General features: G+C 41.3%; 1 protein-coding gene across 2 annotated transcripts in view; it reads left to right on the top strand.

Annotated features, from left to right (window-relative positions):
* The first annotated feature begins 5,880 nt into the window (after positions 1 to 5,880).
* The window catches only part of BORCS5 (BLOC-1 related complex subunit 5), a 91,650-nt gene continuing 76,701 nt past the window's right edge, over positions 5,881 to 20,829 (top strand). Inside the window, exons 1-2 of one of the 2 annotated variants that reach the window (XM_049882512.1) lie at positions 5,881 to 5,937; positions 9,109 to 9,252. In XM_049882512.1, coding sequence (XP_049738469.1) covers position 5,937; positions 9,109 to 9,252 — 145 coding nt within the window. In that variant the 5' untranslated portion in view covers positions 5,881 to 5,936. Of the gene's footprint in view, positions 5,938 to 5,968; positions 6,334 to 9,108; positions 9,253 to 20,829 lie in introns of those variants that run through there. The other variant, XM_049882511.1, reaches the window with a different exon arrangement.

The raw sequence follows: 20,829 nt of genomic DNA on the forward strand, positions 1-20,829 counted from the left end.
GAGACTTAGGATTCCTGTTTGGATAAATTGGAAGCATGAAGGGTCCTCAATTAGGGTTGGCAATTTATACGTGCAAATCAAGTCTCAAGGAAGTCATGTGGAATTCTACAGGATTTATTGTAGGTATGCATAATAATGATGAAAACAATGAGGTCTGTTATAGTTATTAAAATCATATCTCTGATGCTTTAAGGCACAGTGCTTGGTACATAGTGGGTGCCCAGTAAACATTTAACTAAAAGGTATTTGTTGATCGAATGAATGCACAAGAACTACACTGGGCACCTAGGTAGTAGAAGTGGGTTTGTAAATTACTAATTTCCCCCTCTTCCCCCATTGCTGTCAAGCTGATCCCTACTCATAGGTGACCCTATAGTACAGAGCAGAACTGACCCATAGGGTTTCCAAGGCTGCAAATTTTAGGAAGCTGACTGCCATGTCTTTCCCCATTGCAGAGCAGCTGGTGGATTCCAACTGCTGACCTTTCCGTTAGCAGTGGAGCTCTTAATCATTGTGCCACAGGGCTCCTTCCTCCCCATATACACACAAATGCCATCTTACTAAACCACTGACACAACTTGTCATGTAGGATGACTCAATGGGCAACTGGTTCCTGGTTTAGTTGGTGTGACAAAGCTTTCAAGCCTAAAGCACTGTGAAATTGTGTGTTATTATTCTAGGCCTGTTACAGCCAAGCTACACCCTACGCACTTTTAATCAATAGCTACAGGAGGCAAATGTTGACAGAGAAGGCCTGCAAACAATTGTCCATAATTTGAAAGTAACCCTATTAGCTATATCCAGAGAATGACCTACTCTTGCATTACAATAATGTTGCAAGAGCTTGGTTTCAAAGGTTTACCAAGAAAAGGAAGCTCCAGAGTGATTTCCCATTGTAGAGATTTCCCATTCAAGAGACTGATGTACATGTGCCTTTTATCACTGCACACGATACACTTGAGGGTCCAAGGTATAGAGAAGCCCCTATACCAGGTAGTCCAGAGCTGGACACAAAGTAGACTTGTCTCCACTTAGGAACTTCAGATTTACTGTTGTGATGCAATGAACCTGATTATCATTGATTTTTTTTTTTTTTGATGACAGTGGTGAAAATAATGATTAATGTTTTTCTGTTGACATGAACCAAGTGTTAAAACTAGAAATCTTGTCCATCATTATCTAATTGCCTAAAGACATTCTTGATCTTCTCAGAGTTAGAGGTCCCATCTATGCAGAAAAAAAAAAAAAAGAATGCAGAGGCAAGTAAAAAATTTTTTTTTTTTAATTCAGAAAACATGTGTTATGCACTCGTTTAGGGAAGTTAAAGACCAGTAAGACATATGATCTACCTTCAATATACTTAGAGTTAGGTGGGGGAGACAGACAAGTAAATGAATGGTTGCGCAAAGAATAAATGTCATGATAGAACATGCTAAGGAAGCTCAGAGAAGGGGCATCTAAATTGAACTGTGGGGTTTGAAAAAGGTTCCGGAAGGAAGTATGTAAGCTAAATCTTGAAGGATGAAGCCTGGTTAGCCAGATGGAGCAGGAAAAGGCTGAATGTTTCAGACAGAATAAACAGCATGGCCCGACAGACAATTTCATCTGTCTGGCACCAAGAGGCTGGGTCCAAGCAAGAAGCTTCTTGTATGCTAAACCACACCCAGAACCACTTCCTAAAATTTACCCCCAAATCATGGACATTATTAGAAGTTTTTAGGAGGGCAGTGACAGGTCCAGAGATCCGATTAGTATTCTAGAAAATCCTCTGCCAGCAAGGTGGAGGATGGGTTGAATGAGGTGAAGCTGGAGGCCTCTGAGGTCCAAGAAATGAAAGAAGTAACGAGGTCCTGATTTGGACATGGAGGTAGAAGAGATTAAGGGGAGAGGTTCTCCAGGACCTGGTGATTGGTGGGATCTGGGGTGAGGGTGGGCAGATTTCTGGCTTTGGAGACTGGATGGATGGGAATGCTAGGCAATATGATGAAGAACATGGGAAGAGGAGCCAGTTTGGAGTGGATAGGGTCCTCATAAGTTTTAGAAAAATTGAGCCCTGGTTTTACCACTCATTAGCTCTGTGACCATAAATGAACCATACCTCTCTGTAAATTAGGAAAGCGCTATCTACTTTATAGGTCGGTTGTACAGGTTCAATATACATGAAAGTGCTTTGTAAATTTGAAGTCTGTTCAATTGTTATTTATTGCAAAATAGGCCACACAGATTGCTGCTCATGTGGAAGAGATTTTAAGGGTGATAAAAGGCAGCAATTCTCAGACTTCTCCTACCTCTAACCCCTTCGTCCCCGGCAGAATCCTTGTATTATAAATGCCTGTTTAATTTTCTTGCCACCAGACTGTAAGCTTCCTAAAGGAAGGGACTAGGTCTTATTCAATGGTTTAACCCTAGCCTCATTCAAGTGCCTGGTATATTATAGACTCCCAATAGATGTTGAGTCAAAAAATAAGGGCATTTTATACCCAGAATATTCTTGTTTTGAATAACAGCTTTATTGAGATATAGTTCACTTACCATACAATTCACCCATTTAAAGTGCACAATGCAATTGTTTTTACTACATTCACAGTTTTGTGACCATAATCACAATTTTAGAATATTTTCATCACCCCAAAAAAGAGACCATGTACTCACTAGCAGTAACTCCCCATTTCTCCTCCAACACCCCCATCACCACCATCATCAAGTCTTGTTGTTAGTTGCTGTCGAGTTGATTCCAACTCCTGGCAAAGCCATGTGTGCAGAGAACTGCCCCACAGGGTTTTCTAGGCTGTGACCTTTCAGAAGCAGATTGCCAGGCTTGTTTTCTGAGGCGCCATGTTTTTAAGGTTCATCCATGCTGTAGCATGTATCACTACTTCATTCCTTTTTTATTGTTGTTGTTAAATAATATTCTATTATATGGTTGTATCACATTTATTTCTCTATTCATCAGTTGATGGACAGAATATCCCTTTCAAATGAAATGTTCATACTAAAAAAAAAAAACACTATCCCATCAGTATAAGTCAGAGTATGGAACACGACATACTTTATGTGGAAGATGTAGTACGAGAGCTAGAATACGAGTTATTCTCCTCCCTTTTTACATCCTCTCTCTCCCACTCTGCCAAGGTGGTAGATCTAGTCGGGGAGCCAAGGGCTTACGGCTTAGAAGGCTTTTAGTCCCATCAGCCTGGTGGTTTATGTAAACCTCAAGACTATAGTCACAAATCACCTTAGCAGCCTAGTCTGATCCCTCAGGCAGTGTTTGGTTCTACATAATCCTATAGAACCTTGAATTTACTTTCATTTACATTTTCCTCACTGTTCTGTAATGTTGAGTAAAGAGCACCAGGTTTGAAAAGACAGTCCTAAATTCTAGTTTCACCATTTTCTATCTGGTGACTATGAGGAAGTTACCCATTTATGGGCCTCAGCATAGTTGTGAAAATTAAATAAGGTAAAACAGAGAAAATGTCTATCATATAGTACTGAAAGTTACTTTAAAAATTACTCCTTACACTCCTTCTGATGTGTGTATATATATATATATATGTATATACGCAGATGGAAATTTTCAAACATACAGGCACTCATCTCAGGACAGGAATGGCAGGATCAACATACATTCCCAGGATGCAAAAGGTCAGGATGTAAACAATTTGTTCCTCGGAAGGAAGAACGTGTAAAGCCAAATCAGCTGGCACCACTCACCTAGGGAGTGAAACTCACTCACCCCTAGCCAAATGACTGATGTTTACATTTAAAAGGACTTCAAAACTGAAGCTGAATCACGATGGACATCGTTAACTCCTTACCTTTCCTTTGTTCTCTATGCATAAAAACTTCTAACTGGATACAAGCAGTGGAGTGCTTTGTATTTTTACTTAGGGCTGCCCATCTCAAGCTATATTATTCCTCAATAAAACTCCTTTCCTTTCACTCCTAACAGAGTACAAGATTTTCTTTTTGACATATATATATGTATGTTGTTGTGATTAGGTGCCTGAGTCTGTTTCAACTCATAGTGACCCTATGCACAACAGAACGAAACACTGCCCAGCCTTGCACAATCCCTACCATTATTGCTTTGAGCCCACTGTTGCAGCCACTGTGTTACTCCATCTCGTTGAGGGTCTTCCTCTTTTTTGCTAACATGTATCTTACCATGCATGATGCCCTTCTCCAGGGACTGGTCCCTCCTGATAACATGACCAAAGTGCCTGAGACTAAATCTTGCCATTCTCACTTCTAAAAAGCATTCTGGCTGTACTTCTTCCAAGACAGATTTTGTTCGTTCTTCTGGGAGTCCATGGTATTCTTTGCCAATACCATAATTCAAAGACATCAATTCTTATTCAGTTTTCCTTATTCACTGTCCAGCTTTCATACACATATGAAGCAGCTGAAAATACCTGGCTTAGGTCAGGTACACCTCAGTCTTTAAAGCGACATCTTTGCCTTTTAACACTTTAAAGGGGTCTTTTGCTGCAAATTTACCAAGGCAATATGATGTTTGATTTCTTGACTGCTGTTTCCATGGGCATTGACTATGGATCCCAGTAAAAGGAAATCTTTGACAACTTCTATCTCTTCTCTGTTTATCATGATGTTGCTTATTGGCCCAGTTGCGAGGATTTTTGTTTCCTTTATGTTGAGGTGCAATCCATACTGAAGGCTGTGATCTTTGATCTTCATCAGTAAGTACTTTCAAGTCCTCTTCACTTACAGCAAGCAAGGTTGTGTCATCTGCATAACACAGGTTGTTAATGAGTCTTCCTCCAATCCTGATGCCAAGTTTTTCTTCATATAGTCCAGCTTCTTGTATTATTTGCTCAGCATACAGATTGAATAAGTATGGTGAAAGGATACAACCCTGGAGCACACTTTTCCTGGTTTTAAACCATGCAGTATCTCCTTATTCTATTCGAACAACTGCTTCTTCGTCTATTTACAGGCTCGTTCTTGGCAATGTTAGCCATAATTTGTTATTTTCCACACAGTCTAATGCCTTTGCATAGTCAATAAAACACAGCTATGCACCTTTCTGCTGTTCTCTGGTTTCAACCAAGATTCATCTGACATCAGTAATGATACCCCTCATATCACAGCCTCTTCTGAATACAGCTTGAAATTCTGGCATTAGACTGTGTGTACTGCTGCAACCGTATATGCATTTCTCAGAGTATGCTTGACATTTCACGAAGCAAATAATATAAGTTGCAAAGTTCTAAGAACTCCAGAGCCAGCCAACGCCTTGATGGCATTCCATTACTAGACGTCCGTCTTGACCCACTCAAACTGGCAGTTTCATTCTAGCATTACTTGTACTCCTTCTTGGTCTTTCAGTTTCAGAGTAGCTTGTTAGTAATTGCAAAGGTCCTCCGAAAGTGCCTAGAATCTACTACAGGAGCATTTACTTTTCCTTGAAGATGCACAGACACACCCTAACACGTGAATCGGGATTCTCTCCTCTACTTCTTCATTCTTCTCTCATTTCCAGCTCCTTCCTCCTCCATCTCCTAGCATTTTTTGTATGGTCATTCCCTACCATACTCCCGGCTTTTGGAATTTAAACAAGGGCTCTCCATCCGGACAGTTGGGGATTCGAATCATCCGTCTATCTAGCACTTCTCCGGACCCTGGTTTCCCATTCGTAAAACTTTGCGAAGTTGCCACGATAGGAATAAAGCGCCTAATACATGGATGGTGCTTAAAGTGACCCATCATTGCCATAGGAAAGGGCGTACCCTTTGCGACGGCTTCCACTTTCAGACCGTCGAGCTCTTTAAGGCAGCGTCGCCTTAGCCGCCGGCGCGAGAGTTCCCACCCCGCCCCCGGGCCGGGGGCGGGGCCTTCTAACCCGGAACTGACGGCCGCGCGTAGCTGGCGCCACCAATCCGCGTCCCGGAAGGAGCAGCTAGCGGAGCAGAGCGAGTGAGTGAAAGCGGCGCCGCCCGCTGGCCGCAGGCGCGGCCGTAGGCGGGCGTCCCCCTCCTCCTCCCGTCCGGTTCCTCATGAGAGGGAGTGGGTGAAGCATGTAACTGCCGTACCTCCTGGCACGTCGGTTCCCGTTTAGGGCCTCCCCATCCCCCCGCCGCCGCCGCCCGCGCCCGTGCGTGGGCTGGACGCGTCGCGCTCACACACTGTCCCTGCCGCGGCGCCAACACTGCCCAGCCTCCCCGTCTCGGTCCCCGGCCCCTGCCCTGTCGCCCCGCAGCCAGAGCGGTGACCGCCCGCCCCGCCTTTCCTCCGTTGCCACCGCTGCCGGCACCATGGGCAGTGAGCAGAGCTCCGAGGCCGAGAGCAGACCCAACGATCTGAACTCCTCAGGTCGGTGTCCTAACCTCCCACCCTCCGTCAGCCGGCCCTGTCTGCTTGTGGAGCGGACTGCCACCCAGCCTTCTGGGGCCTGGGAGCGGTGGACCGGAACGCACAGAAACCCCTCATCATTCTTTTTCTTCTTTAAAAAAAAAAAAAAAAGCCGCCGTCTATCCTAGGGTTGATGCGCCTCATGGCAGTGAGTGCCTTTGGCTGCAGGCTGAGCCAGTGTGGGCGCACATGCCCATTGTTTGTTTCTCCCAGCTACAGCCCAATCTTTGAAAAAAAAAAAAAAAATCTTTGAAAGACGGACCTCATTAGTTTTTGGCAGTGGTTAAGAGCTCCGATAAGGTCGGCGATTCGAATCCACCAGCCGTTCTTTGGAAACCCTATGGGTCAGTTCTACTCTGTCCTGTAGGATCGTCATGAGTCGGCAACGGGTTTTTTTTTTTTTTAACTGACATACTGATATTTGGCTCATGTAGTGGATGGATCGTAGCAGGCTCTGTAAGAACAGGCTTCTTAAAAACGGGTCTTAGAGGTTCCTTTTGAGAAGGGGTGTGTGTTTGGTGTATAACCAGTTTGAACCCTTGGGTAGAGGGTGCATTCGTCCCCAGAAACTGAATTTTCCCTTCAGAAGGTATATTGGCCTTCTTTCTACGACCCAGCTGGCAAGCTCTGGTGTTTTCCTGTATTCTGTCCTGTACATTATTCTTTAGGTTTTTCTCAGTATTTGAGGTGGAGAGAATTATTGTGCCTGGAACATATTGTGTGCTGAGTAAATAAAACAGCTGATGCTTAGTTGAGGACCATTTGCCCTTTTTTTTTTTTTTTTTGGTTACCTGCAAATCTGTGAACAACTGGACAACAACTGGGGTTACTAATGCAAATTGGGCTAAATATGGCCTAAAAAGTATCCCTTGTCATTGAACTGTTCCGTTCTTAAAAATCAGAAATGTAGAAGTTAGAAGATCTAGGGACTTCCATACTGAAGGGTATTCCTCAGGATTAGTTCAGACCTGCATTCTGGTCTGGGGGCTAAACTGGAACATCCTTTAATGGTGAGCAGCATCTACTAGCTTTGCTGCATTCTTCTGTTACAACAAATACAGTAATCATTGCTACCTCTTGCTTTCTTGTCTCTGTGTCAGGCCAGAAGCATGTTTTGGGAAAGAGGTGTGGTGTCTTTTTTAATATGTTTGCTCTCCCAGCAACCAACAGTACAGGTTCATTCTGGATGTTAGAATTTGCCTATTTTCCTGTGCCAGGTGCTTTACATACATTTACATTTAACCCACACAGTAACCCCATTATAGCGAAAAGGTAGGGGCTAAAAACTAAAGTCAGCATTCCTCTGGTCTGGGGAAAGGGAATCAGACTTAATTTGTCTCAGGAAGATTTCTGGCATGGATTTTGTAGAACATTTAGTAAATTACCCGAAGAGATTAATCAGTCTTTCTTGGAGAACAGTGAAAATATCAGAGACTCTGAAAGAGTGAATGCTAAGCCACAGGAGACCTTAGCCTCCAGGAGGCGGGGCAGTTCTGTGATCTCTCTGGATGGATCTTTGAGGCATGACTGTGAGGAGCCTGAGAACACTAACTTCTAGAGTATAATATGCTTTATAGGTTCATTCTTGTCCTGATCAGGGAGATATTTGGGAAAAGGAGGATGCTTGTTCTCAGGGGTCGTTTATAGTTTGAATCATTTTCCTCCAAATGGATTACAATCTCTCAAATCAGTTGGCCGCCGAGTCAATTTAGACTCATAGCAACCCTGTAGGACAGAGTAGAGCTGCTCCGTAGGGTTTCCAAGGCTTTACAGAAGCAGACTGCCACATCTTTCTCCAGCAGAGCGGCTGTTCTATTCCATCTGCTGACCTTTCAGTTAGCAGCAGAGCGCTTCCACCACTGTGCCAGCAGGGCTCCTACAGTCTCTCTCGGGACCTGAAATTGACCAGCTTCTCCAGCAGTTCTCCAAATTTCTGGATTTTGTCTCGGCCTAGAATGGACCTAGTGGTTATTTCTGCCCTTCTTGGCCTAATGTCTCTAACTTTGAGAGTGAGAGGGCTGAAGTCTCAGGAATGGACTCATCACCTGGGATTGAGTAGCAGGGGTTTTTCCCATGACTAGAATCTATTGGAGCCCTGGTGGCACAGTGGTTAAGAGCTCAGCTGGTAACCAGAAGTCAGCAGTTCGAATCCATCAGCCGCTCCCTGGTGATCCTATGGGGCAGTTCTACTCTGTCCTACAGGGTTATTATCAGACGGAATCAATTCGGTGGCAACAGGTTTGGTTTTTGAATTTTGGTTAGGATCTATTAGACATACCTGGCCTGTGGTAGTGTGGATAGACAGCTTTGCAACTCCAACATCACAGGGATGGGCCTTTCCTAAGTCTGTTTCCAGCACTGTTGACCTTGGGCAAGTCAGCCAACTTTTATACCTTCATCTCCTTATTGGTAAAATGAGACAAATGTCTGGAGAATCAATGAAGTAAAAATTAAAAACACAACATGGTTAGACTTTTATGGGCTGAATAATAAAATATTTTTAATTGCCAAAGCAGTACATGCTTTATGTTCCTGTGATGTTTGAGGTTTTTTTTAATACTATAGAAAGTAGAAGTACCCCATAATTCATCCTCTCCAGCCCCTGCTGCCGGATAACTATGTCTTGCATTTTGTTGTGTAAAAATATTCTTTTTAATGACTACACTGAAAACATTTTTGCGAGGCAGAGGTGGCTAACTAACATGCAACTCCTGAGCAGTGTAACTTTATTTTCAGTGACCCCTTCTCCAGCTAAGCATAGAGCCAAGATGGATGATATTGTGGTCGTAGCTCAGGGCTCCCAGGCGTCACGGAACGTCAGCAACGATCCAGATGTCATCAAGTTGCAAGAGATTCCAACCTTCCAGCCACTTTTGAAAGGTAAGGGGTTGCATTTTGCCTTATGTGAACTGGAGATTTTGCATAGCCCCACTACCCTCTCCCCAGATATCCATGTGCCTTACTCTCTCATCTCCTTTAGGTATTTGGCATCTTTTCAGTGAAGCCTTCTTTGACTACCCTATTTAAAATTGCAACCCTTTTCCCTGCCTATTTTTCTTTCTAGCACTTAATCATCACTGGCCTACTGACTAGGTTATATGTATACAGTCTGTATTTCTCTGCTAGACTGTGAGCTCCATGATGGCAGGAACTTTATGTGTTTCGTTCCCTGTTGAATCCCAAGCACTTGGAATAAAGCCTGATACAAAAGCAGGGACTGAGTGAACAAATGAGTGTCAGAGTTGGCCCTTACCTTTATCCATGAAAGGAATGTCATTCTTGTCCATGATCTGGACTATACAAAAAGAAAAAAAAAAATAGGTTGACTAATTCAGATTCATAGAGAAAATCTCCATGACCGCTGATGAAATTGTAATTAATCCTGGCAACTGTGTTGAATGAGGGGAATGTGTCTGGTTTGGTACAAACTATCAGCCCACCTGATTAGCTTATATTGAGATAAACCCAAAAAAACAAACCCATTGCCAACGAGTTGATTCCGACTCATAGCAACCCTATAGAACAGAGTAGAACTGCCCCATAGGGTTTCCAAGGAGCACCTCATGGATTCAAAGTGCTGACCTTTTGGTTAGCAGCTGTAGTTCTTAACCACTACACCACCAGGGTTTCCTATATTGAGGTAAAAAAAAAAAAAAAATTTTTTTTTGAGTAGTTACTGTTTAATATGAAGGCCATAACTTTATTATTTTCATATTTCTGTTCAGTAGTAGAGATGATTTTCTATTAACTGAACGAGGTTTCTGCTATAGCAAATGTTGCTCTCTCTGTCACCTCCCCACCGATATTAAAGACAAAGTTGCTGTCGAGTCGGTTCTGACTAATAGCAACCCTGTAGGGCAGAGCTCTGCCACTAGAGCTCCCCTTCAAGATTAGGAAATATAAATGGATATAAGGCCTTGGATTTACTTAACCTGGCATAATATAAAACATCCTACGTTTATATAACTATTTGTATGAAAAAGTACCCCCACCATATACACATATCATCCCCTTAATTCTTACATTATTAAATATGTTTGAATGATTTGTGCAGTATCAGACAGCTGGCAGATAGAAAGGTTGAGCTTGAACCTTCTTTCCTGACTTCAAATCCTATACTAGTTAGACTATTCTACACTATAAACAAATGGTCCTTTATATATGATCCATACATCATCTCATTTTTCCCGATACTTATCTGTTTTACAGATGAAGAAATACAAGCTTTCGATCTGTTCCCCATGGGCTTCAGGGTTTGACTTTGGTAACCTCTCTGGCTCTTACATGAAACAATACGTTATATCCTATTACCCATCTTCTTATTAGTTTTATTATTTTGAAGAATAATGTGATACTCCATCGAAGCCAACTTAATGAAATTTCCATCTCCACATATCCTTGTTTTAAGCATAGTACAATCAGACTAAAAGACTTAGCTTTTACCCTTAGAAAGTTGGAGGTTGTACCCTTATTCTGTACCCCATCTCTTCTGGAATTGCTGGTACTTCTGTCCAACAGTCACAGCTTTCGTACTATTTTGTTGTTGTTGAGTCGATTCCAACTCATGCACCATGGGGTTTTCAAGGCTGTGACCTTTCGGAGGCAAATCACCAAGCCTGTCTTCTGAGGCGTCTCTGGGTGGGTTTCATCCTCCAACTTTCTCCTAGTAATTCAGTGCTTAACTATTGGCCCTACCCAGGGACTCCATTTCCATGCTTCTACTTCCTGTTAACTCTATCATCTCTCCCCCCAAACTATCTTCTGGTCCAGAGTGAAGCCTATGTGACCAAGTCTTACCCCATTTTAAGGAAATACTTAAACAACAACAAAACGACCTTTGAGTGTATTTAATAATTTTCTAATTTTAGTTTTTCCTTTTTAGGTATTTGAGATAACTCATATTTTATGATAAACTGATTAATAGGGGAAGCATCTGGGAGAAGGCTTGGTGTTCTCAGGTTTAAAATCATCACTGGGAACCCAAAAAGTGAATAATTAATGTGATACAGCTAAAAGAATACTGGACTTGATTGCATCGACGTCTGGGTTTTAATTGTGACTTTGCCACCAGTGAGCTCTGTTGCCTTGGCTTTGTTTTCCTACTTCTTTGCTAAGAGCACTGAGAAAAGGTGCCAGAGGGAGGAAAGCTGGTGAGAAGCAGGTTATAGTAATGTGATTTGGGGTGTGTCTAAGGAAAGTGGAGAAATCACTATTCTTTCCATTTTTCAGATGAAAACATTGAGGCTCGGAGAGCTAAAATTAATCGCCTAAGGTCACATGGCTATAAGTGATGGCCCATCTCAAGATGCATCAGAACATCTAGTTTGAACCATTCTGCACGTAGAATAGATTCAGTTTCCAGTTCTAGCAAAGCCCATTATAGTAATCACCAGATTTTAGTAGGAAATGGGTGGTGGGTGTGAGGTTGTTTGGGTTTTAAGGTGCAGCCTTAGTTGCAAAACCTCCTGCTTTGACATTGTTCTGCCTGGTAATTTAAAGCCCTGCCATCTGCCTGCTGGACCGCTGAGGGGGCCACTCATCATTGTCGCCTTTGTACTCTAATCTCTTTTTTCCCCCTTTACTGCTTTCAGGATGAGGCTATTTCTCAAAGTTGTAAAAAGGGCCACACAGTGAAGGTTGTACCCACCAGGTTTGATTTCAGAAAGCTTTTATTCAACTTAATGACAGTTTATTCTTTGAAAACAGTATATTCCAGTAATACACAGAGTTCACTATTGTTCCTTAATGTCATATGATGTAATGCTACTGCTGGTGGGTGAGTTGCAGAGGCAGCGGCTGTGCGAGTTTGGGGCTATTCGCATGACTGAGGTAATGTTTGCATTTTAAATAAGCAAGCAGATTCTTTGGCCTCAACCCTTTTGGATAAGTACTTAAAAAAAAAAACAAAAAACACCGTTGTCAGTAGATTCCAACTCTTAGCAACCCTGTAAGACAAAGTAGAACTGCCCTGTAGGGTTTCCAAAGCTGTAAGTCTTTATGGAAGCAGACTGCCACATCTTTCTCTAGTGGAAAAGCTGTTTGGTTCGACCCACAGACCTTTTGATTAGTAGCCAAGTTCTTTAACCACTGCACCACCAGGGCTTCTAATCAATAAGTATAACAGTGTAATTTAATATAATGCCAAATATCTGTTCTTCCTTTTTTTTTAACATGACTTTTTCATAAAAAAACAAAATTTACTTTTTCATAGCAGTCTCTAAATTAGCAATTTATTTGGAAATGTGAAACATTTAATAGAAATTAGAAAAGAAAGTACCAAAAAATGGCCACAACAGAACACAAGGCAAAATATAGTAGATTTGATGTAAATTAGATTCCTAGAAGTTAAACAAGGTCTATAAATTTCTTACTTAAAATTCAACCACTCATAGTTTTTAATGACTCCCACCTATTTTATGTCATTCTGTAAATATGAAATATTCACAGTAGAAGTACAATATTGTTAAATATTTCATACGTAAAAATTGTAAAAATAATTCTTTCATTCACCACTGGTGGATGAGTATATGCTCACATACACACAGGCATATGACATTTTTTGCAACTGATCTCCTATTTTTATTACTGACCTAAGAGATTGTTTTACTGCCTAGGAAAGGACTGTCACTATACCAACAAGGAGGATCAAAAGTATAAAATGTGTGCTTAAGTGATACTAAGCAGTTTTGTGGGGAGTTCTCTGTTTGATTGTTGAGAACATGATACACGTGAAGTAGATTTTGATACTTAAGAAGCCTGGGACTTTTCTGGATGGAGTAAAATCTTATGGGACAGCAGTGAAGATTCTCAGATCACATTGAATATTGAGAACTGCTGCTTGCGAATTGTAACTGAGGGAGAATAAAGTGATAGAAACCTTTGATAAGGACACCAAAAGGGAGCTAGATTTCAAATCAGTTTCTTCACATACTTCTCACTCTCAAACCTATTAGCCAGACAAGTAAAGATAGAAAGGCTTTGCATCTATCGGAAGCCTGTCTCTCCTGGCTGTTAGACCTTACCTCTGCGTTTGAACATGCAGTGCCAGAGGCGGGGAAGAGCAAATGGGCCTTTGTCACAGCCGCAGTCTTAAAGCAACCTCTAAGCCTAGAGTTGATCCAAGGAGTGTGACATTTGCCCATAAACACTACATTTGAAACGTTGGTAACTTCTTGGTTACCTTGTAGATTTATTTGTGTGTGTAATTGCTCTTCAGTTAATCTTTTAAACATGACTGTTGATCAGAGAAGTGTTAATCTTACTCAGCAGAGCAGGAAGCATCAGATGAGTGGTCATGCTCAGCAGGTTGAGAAGATGAAGCCATGTCTCAAGAGCAGCCTCACCTTTTTTCTTCACTGCAGTAAATCTCTGTGTGCCTGCATCCATGCTAGTCTCTTTCCACTGAACCTCAGAGAAGGCATCTATGCCTTTCTTTGAAACGATACCTCTTCAGTCCACTCTTTCTTTCCTTTGCTGGGACTTGGCTTCTATACTTTCCTTCTCTCTAGCATCAAGATTGTTGTCGTTAGGTGCTGTCTAGTTGGTTCCGACTCAGAGTGACCCCCCACGTACAACAGAATGAAACACCGCCAGGTCCCAAGCATCTTCACGATCGTTGCTATGCTTGAGCCAATTGTTGCAGCCATTGTGTCACCCCATCATGTTAAGGGTCTTCCTCTTTTTCAGTGACCCTGTACTTTACCAAGCATGATGTCCTTCTCCAGGGACCGACCCCTCCTGGATAACATGTCCAAAGTATGTCAGGCATAGTCTGACATACTTGCTTCAAAGGAGCATTCTGGTTGGACTTCTTCCAAGACAGATTTGTTCATTCTTTTGGCAGTCCATGGTATATTCAATATTCTCCCCCAGCATCACAATTCAAAGGTGTCAGCTCTACTTCAGTCTTCCTTATTCATCGTCCAGCTTTTTATTGCATATGAGGCAATTGAAAGCACCATGGCTTGGGTCAGGGCCACCTTAGTCTTCAAGGTGACGTGTTTTTTTTTCCAATACTTTAAAGAGGTCTTTTGCAGCAGATTTTTACCAAAGCAACGCATCTTTTGGTTTCTTGACTGCTGCTTCCGTGGGTGTTAATTGTAGATCCAAGTAAACTGAAATCCTTGACAACCTCAATCTTTTCCCTGTTTATCATGATGTTGCTTATTGGTCCAGTTGTGAGGATTTTTGTTTTCTTTATGTTGAGGTATAATCCATACTGAAGGCTGTAATCTTTGACCTTCCATCAGTAAGTGCTTCAAATCCTCTTTACTTTCAGCAAGAAAGGTTTTGTCATCTGTATAATGCAGGTTGTTAGGAGTCTTCCTCCAATCCTGATGCCACGTTCTTCATATAGTGCAGCTTCTTGGATTATTTGCTCAGCATGAAGAGTGAATAAGTATGGTGAAAGGATACAACCCTGACACATACCTTTCTTGACTTTACGCAGTATCCTCTTGTTCTGTTCGAACAACTGCCTCTTGGTCTCTGTACAGGTTCTTCATGAGCACAATTAAGTGTTCTGGAATTCCCGTTCTTCACAATGTTATCCATCATTTATTATGATCCACACAGTTGAATGCCTTTGCGTATTAGTGGATCTCTTTCTTTCTGTTTATATGTTCAGATCTTCCCAAGTTTAAAACAAAACAAAACAAAAAAACCAAACCCATTGCTGTCGAGTTGATTCCGACTAATAGTGACCCTACAGAACATAATAGAACTCCCCCATAGTGTTTCCAGGGAGCGGCTGGTGGATTCAAACTGCTGACCTTTTGGTTAGCAGCCAAGCTGCTAACCACTACACCACCAGGGCTTCAAGTTTAAAACAGAAAACACAAAAATGCTTTCTTTTGATTCTACTTCATGGCTTCCATGCTTTCTCTTTTCTTATCTCTGCTGCCTGTGTAGCTACCATAGGCTGCCCCTGCAACCTTTCTAGCTCTTCCATTGTTTGAGGTTCTTCTGGTCAGGCTCATATACATCATTTCACAAAGATTTGCTTCTCTTGAGGGTTACCAGTGATCTCTTTTCATGACCAAAGTTTTTCTCAGTCCACGTCTTCCTCTTCTTTTCCATACCCTTGTCTGTCCCACTTACTAAACCTCCTTTCTTTTAACTTCATGCCTAGTGCTAGTTTGGGGAACCTACGGTTCTCACAGCTTTAAGTATTTTGAAATATAGACATCTAGATGAGTCTAATTCTGTGTCATCAGCTTCAACTTCTTGTTCTTTTTCTTCGACTGTGAACTAGTCAATACAGTCAAGTATTTTTTCTTTAAAGGAACCTAGTGGTGCAGTGGTTAGGCATTCAGCCTCCAACCAGAAGGTTGGCAGTTTGAACCTATCTGGCAGCTCCACTGGAGAAGAATCTGGCAATCTGCTCCCATAAAGATCACAGCTAAGAAAACCCTAAGGAACAGTTCTACTCTGTCACATGGAGTCACTGTGAGTCAGAATCGATGGCACCTAACAGCAACACCAAATTGTTAAATTCACAATGCCCACTCTTCTACCTAGGTATATATGTGTTTTTTTTTTTTTTCACTCATTCCATTTTATTTATTCGACAAACACTTACAGAACCCTATTTTTATTAGAGAAATAAAACACCTTTTCTGCCTTCTAGAAGCTTGTAACCACCTGACTTTCCATTGAACCTTTCCTGTTACTCAGTTTTCTGTAGCCCAGTATATGCTCTATCTTGGAAGAATATATATGTACACTTAAAAAGAGTGTATTCTACAGTTACTGGGTGTATACCACCACCACTGCCCACTGCCATCGAGTCGATTCTGACTCATAGCAACCCTGTATTGGGTGTAGTATTCTATAAATGTCAGTTAGGTCAATGTGGGATTGATGGTGTTCAGATTTTCTATATCTTTACTGATTTTTTCATATTGATTTTGTCACTCACTGAAAGAGAGGTGTTAAAATCTCCAGCTGTGATTGTGAACTTGTCTATTTCTTTCTTTAATTCTGTCAGTTTTTGCCTTATGTATTTTGGAGGCCTGTTATTAGGCACACATGCATTAATGATTATTGTGTTGACCCTTATATCATTATGAAATGTCCTTATATCTATGTATTACCACCTGTCTTGCAGTTTATTTTGTCTTATGTTGATATAGCTACTTCAGCTTTCTTATATTTACTGTTTACATAGTATCTTTTTTTCTCCTTTTTTAAAAAAATCTATTTGTGTCTTTAAAGTTCATCTTTTGTAGACGGCATCTAGTTAGGTCTTTTTTGTCTTACAATCTGCCTTTTAATTGGAATATTCAATTAATTTGTAGTCCTTGGGTAGTACCGATGATTAATAGGCTTGCTGCTAACTGAAGTGTTGGCAGTTCGAATACACTCAGAGGTGCTTCAGAAAAGGCCTGGCAGTCTACTTCTGAAAAATCTGCCATTGAAAGCCCTATGGAGTATAGTTCTACTTTGACACACATGGGATTGCCATGAGTAGAAACTGATGGGGTTTTTTTGCTCTTCATTATCTATTTGTACTGTCCACTTTTAAATACATATATATTTTTTTTATTGTGAAATAAATATAACACAAAAGTTTCCGTTTTAACCACTTTTAAGTGTATGCTTCAGTGACATTAATTACATTCACAATATTGTGCAACCATCACCACTATTTTCAAAGCCTTTTCATCACCCCAAACAAACTCTGTACCTATTGAGTAATAACTCTGCACTCCCCCAAGCCCCCATTCCTCTGGTAGGCGCTAATCTTTCTCTATGAGTTTGCCTATTCTAGATATTTTATATAAGTGGAATCATAACAGTGATTGTCTTTTTGTGTCTTACTTCACTTAACATAATTTTTCAAGATTCATCCATGTTGTAACACATATTAGAACACCATTCTTTTTTGTGGCCAAATAATATTCCATTATATGGATATATCACACTATGTTTATTCATTCATCTATTAATGGACACTTTGATTGTCTCCACCTTTTGGCTATTGTGAACAATGTTGAAATGAACATTAGTATGTAAGATTCTGTTGGAGTCCTTATTTTCAGTGCTTTTGAGTGTATACCTAGAAATAGAATTTGTGGGGTCATATGGTAATTTTATATGTAACTTTTTGAGGAACTGTCAGATTCTTCCACAGGGCTGTGTGCTGTCTGCTTTTGGTTCCTCTCATGTTCCTTTCCTTTGTTCTTTTGGATCAATTGAATATTTTTTAGTATTCTGTTTTAATTTCTCTGTTGGCTTTTTAGCTGTACTCCTTTGCATTAGATTTTAGTGGTTGCCCTAGAAATTACAATAAACATCCTTAACTTACCATAGTTCACTAAGAGTTAATATTGTATCACTTCACATAAAATGTAAGAACGTTTCAATGGTATGGTTCCCATTCACCCCCACTTCTTTGTGCTGTAGTTGTCATGTATAATAAATACATCCACATACATTAGCAATCTTATAGTATTTTTAAAAAATATAGCTGTAATTTAAAAAAATTTTGTTGTGTTTTAACAACAAAGAACCCCTGAGGGAGCAGGAGAGCATTAGGATGCAGACCCCAAATTCTTGTAAAAAGACCAGACTTAGTGGTCTGACTGAGACTAGAATGTCCCCAGAGGTCATGGTCCCCAGACCTTCTGTTAACCCAAGACAGGAACCATTCCTAAAGCTAACTCTTCAGAAATGGGTTGGACTAGACTATGGGATAGACAGTGATAACTGGTGAAGAACGAGCTTCTTGGATCAAGTAGACACATGAGACTATGTTGGCATCTCCTGTCTGAAGGGGAGATGAAAGGGTAGAGAGGGCCAGAAGCTGGCCTGATGGATTTGAAAAGAAAGAGGAGGGAAGAAGCGTGCCATCTCGTTAGGGGGAGAGCAATTAGAAGTATGTAGCAAGGTGTTTATAAATTTTTGTATGAGAGTCCAACTTGATTTGTAAACTTTCACTTAAAGCACAATAGAACATTTTTTTAATTTTTTTATTATGTTTCAGGTGAGAGTTTAGAGCACAAATTAGTTTTTCATTCAAAAATTTATACACAAATTGTTTTGTGACTTTGGTTACAATCCCTGCAATGTGTCAGCACTCTCCCCCTTTCCCTTTACACCCTGGGTTCCCCATGTCCATTTGTCCAGGTTTCCTGTCCCTTCCTGCCTTCTCGTCTTTGTTTTTGAGCAGGTGTTGCCCATTTGGTCTCACATACTTGATTGAACTGAGAAACATGTTCCTCATGTGTTGTTGTTTGTTTTATAGGCCTGTCTAATCTTTGGCTGAGAGGTGGACTTCGGGAGTGGCTTCACTTCTGAGTTAGCAGGGTGTCCGGGGGCCATAGTCTCAGGGGTTCCTCCAGTTTCTGTCATACCAGTAAGTCTGGGCCTTTCTTTTTCTGTGAATTTGAATTTTCTACATTTTTCTCCTGCTCTGTCTGGAACCCTCTACTGTGATCCCCGTCAAAGCCAGGCACCATCTAGTTCTTCTGGGCTCAGGCTGGGTGGAGGCTGTGGTTCATTAGTCCTTGGGACTAATATTTTCCTTTTGTCTTTGAATTTCTTCATTCTCATTTGCTCTGGACGGGATGGGACTAGTAGATGGATCTTAGATGGCTGCTTGCAAGCCTTTAAGACCCCAGATGTTACTCACCACAGTAGGATGTAGATAATTTTCTTTAATGAACCAGGTTATGCCATTTGACCTAGATGTCCGCTGAGACCATGGTCCCCAGCTCATGGCCCAGTAACTCAGTCCTTCAAAGTGTTTGGATGTTTCTAAGAAGCTATTATGGCTTTTCCTTGGTCAAGGTGTGCTGACTTTCCCTATATTGTTACCTTTCCCTTCACCAAAGTTAACACTTGTCCACTGTCTAGTTAGTGATTTCCCCTCTCCATCTGCTGCCTCCCTCATAACCATCAAAGATTTTTTTTTCCTGTGTGTAAACCTTTTCTTGGGTTTTTATAATAGTGGTCTTACACAATGTTTGGAAACCCCGGTGGCGTAGTGGTTAAGTGCTACGGCTGCTAACCCAAGGGTCGGCAGTTCGAATCCGCTAGGCGCTCCTTGGAAACTCTATGGGGCAGTTCTGTTCTGTTCTATAGGGTCGCTATGAGTCGGAATCAACTCGACAGCACTGGGTTTGGTTTTTTTTTTTTTTTTGGTTTAAACAATGTTTACCCTTTTGTGATTGACTTGTTTGACTCAGCATGTTGTTGTTGTTGTTAGGTGCCATCGAGTCAGTTCTGCCTCGTAACAACCCTGTGTACCACAGAATGAAACACTGCCCGGTCCTGCGCCATCCTTACAATCGTCATTATGCTTGAGCCCATTGTTGCAGCTACTGTGTCAGTCCACCTCCTTGAGGCTCTTCCTTTTTTCCGCTGACCCTGTACTTTACCAAGCATGATGTCTTTCTCCAGGTACTGATCCCTCCTGACAACATGTCCAAAGTATGTAAGACATGCTCTCGTCATCCTTGTTTCTAAGGAGCATTCTGGTTGTACTTTTTCTAAGGCACATTTGTTCATTCTTTTGGCAGTCCATGGTATATTCAGTATTCTTACACCAGCACCACAGTTGAGAGGCATCAGTTCTTCTTTAGTCTTCCTTATTCATCATCCAGCTTTCACATGCATGTGATACAATTGAAAAAACCACGGCTTGGGTCAGGCACACCCTAGTCTTCAAGGTGACATCTTTGCTTTTCAACACTTTAAAAAGGTCCGTTGCAGCAGATTTGCTCAGTGTGATGGCGTCTTTTGATTTCTTGACTGCTGCTTCCATCGCTGTTAGTTGTGGATCTAAGTAAAATGAAATCCTTGACAACTTCAATCTTTTCTCCATTTATCGTAATGTTGCTTATTGGTCCAGTTGTGAGGATTTTTGTTTTCTTTATGTTGAGGTGCAATCCATACAGTAGGCTGTGGTCTTTGATCTTCATTAATAAGTGCTTTAAGTCCTCTTCACTTTCAGCAACCAAGGTTGTGTCATCTACATAATGCAGATTGTTAAAGAGTCTTCCTCCAATCCTGATGCCCCATTCTTCTTCATATAGTCCAGCTTCTTGGATTTTCTCAGCGTACAGATTGAATACATACGGTGAAAGGACTCGACCCTGATGCAAACTTTTCCTGACTTTAAACCACTCAGTATCCCCATGTTCTGTCTGAACAACTGTCTCTTGACCTATGTACATGTTCCTCATGAGCACAATTAAGCATTCTAGAATTCCCGTTCTCCGCAGTGTTACCCATAGTTTGTTATGATCTGCACAGTCGAATGCCTTTGCATAGTCAATAAAACACAGGTAAACATCCTTCTGGTATTCTCTGCTTTCAGCCAACACCTGACATCAGTAATGATGTCCCTAGTTCCATGTCCTCTTCTGAATCTGTCCTGAATTTCTGGCAGTTCCCTGTCGATATACTGCTGCAGCTGCTTTTGAATGATATTCAGGAAAATTTTTCTTGCGT

The sequence above is a fragment of the Elephas maximus genome, chromosome 4 (assembly GCF_024166365.1).
Source record: "Elephas maximus indicus isolate mEleMax1 chromosome 4, mEleMax1 primary haplotype, whole genome shotgun sequence".
NCBI lineage: Eukaryota > Metazoa > Chordata > Mammalia > Proboscidea > Elephantidae > Elephas > Elephas maximus.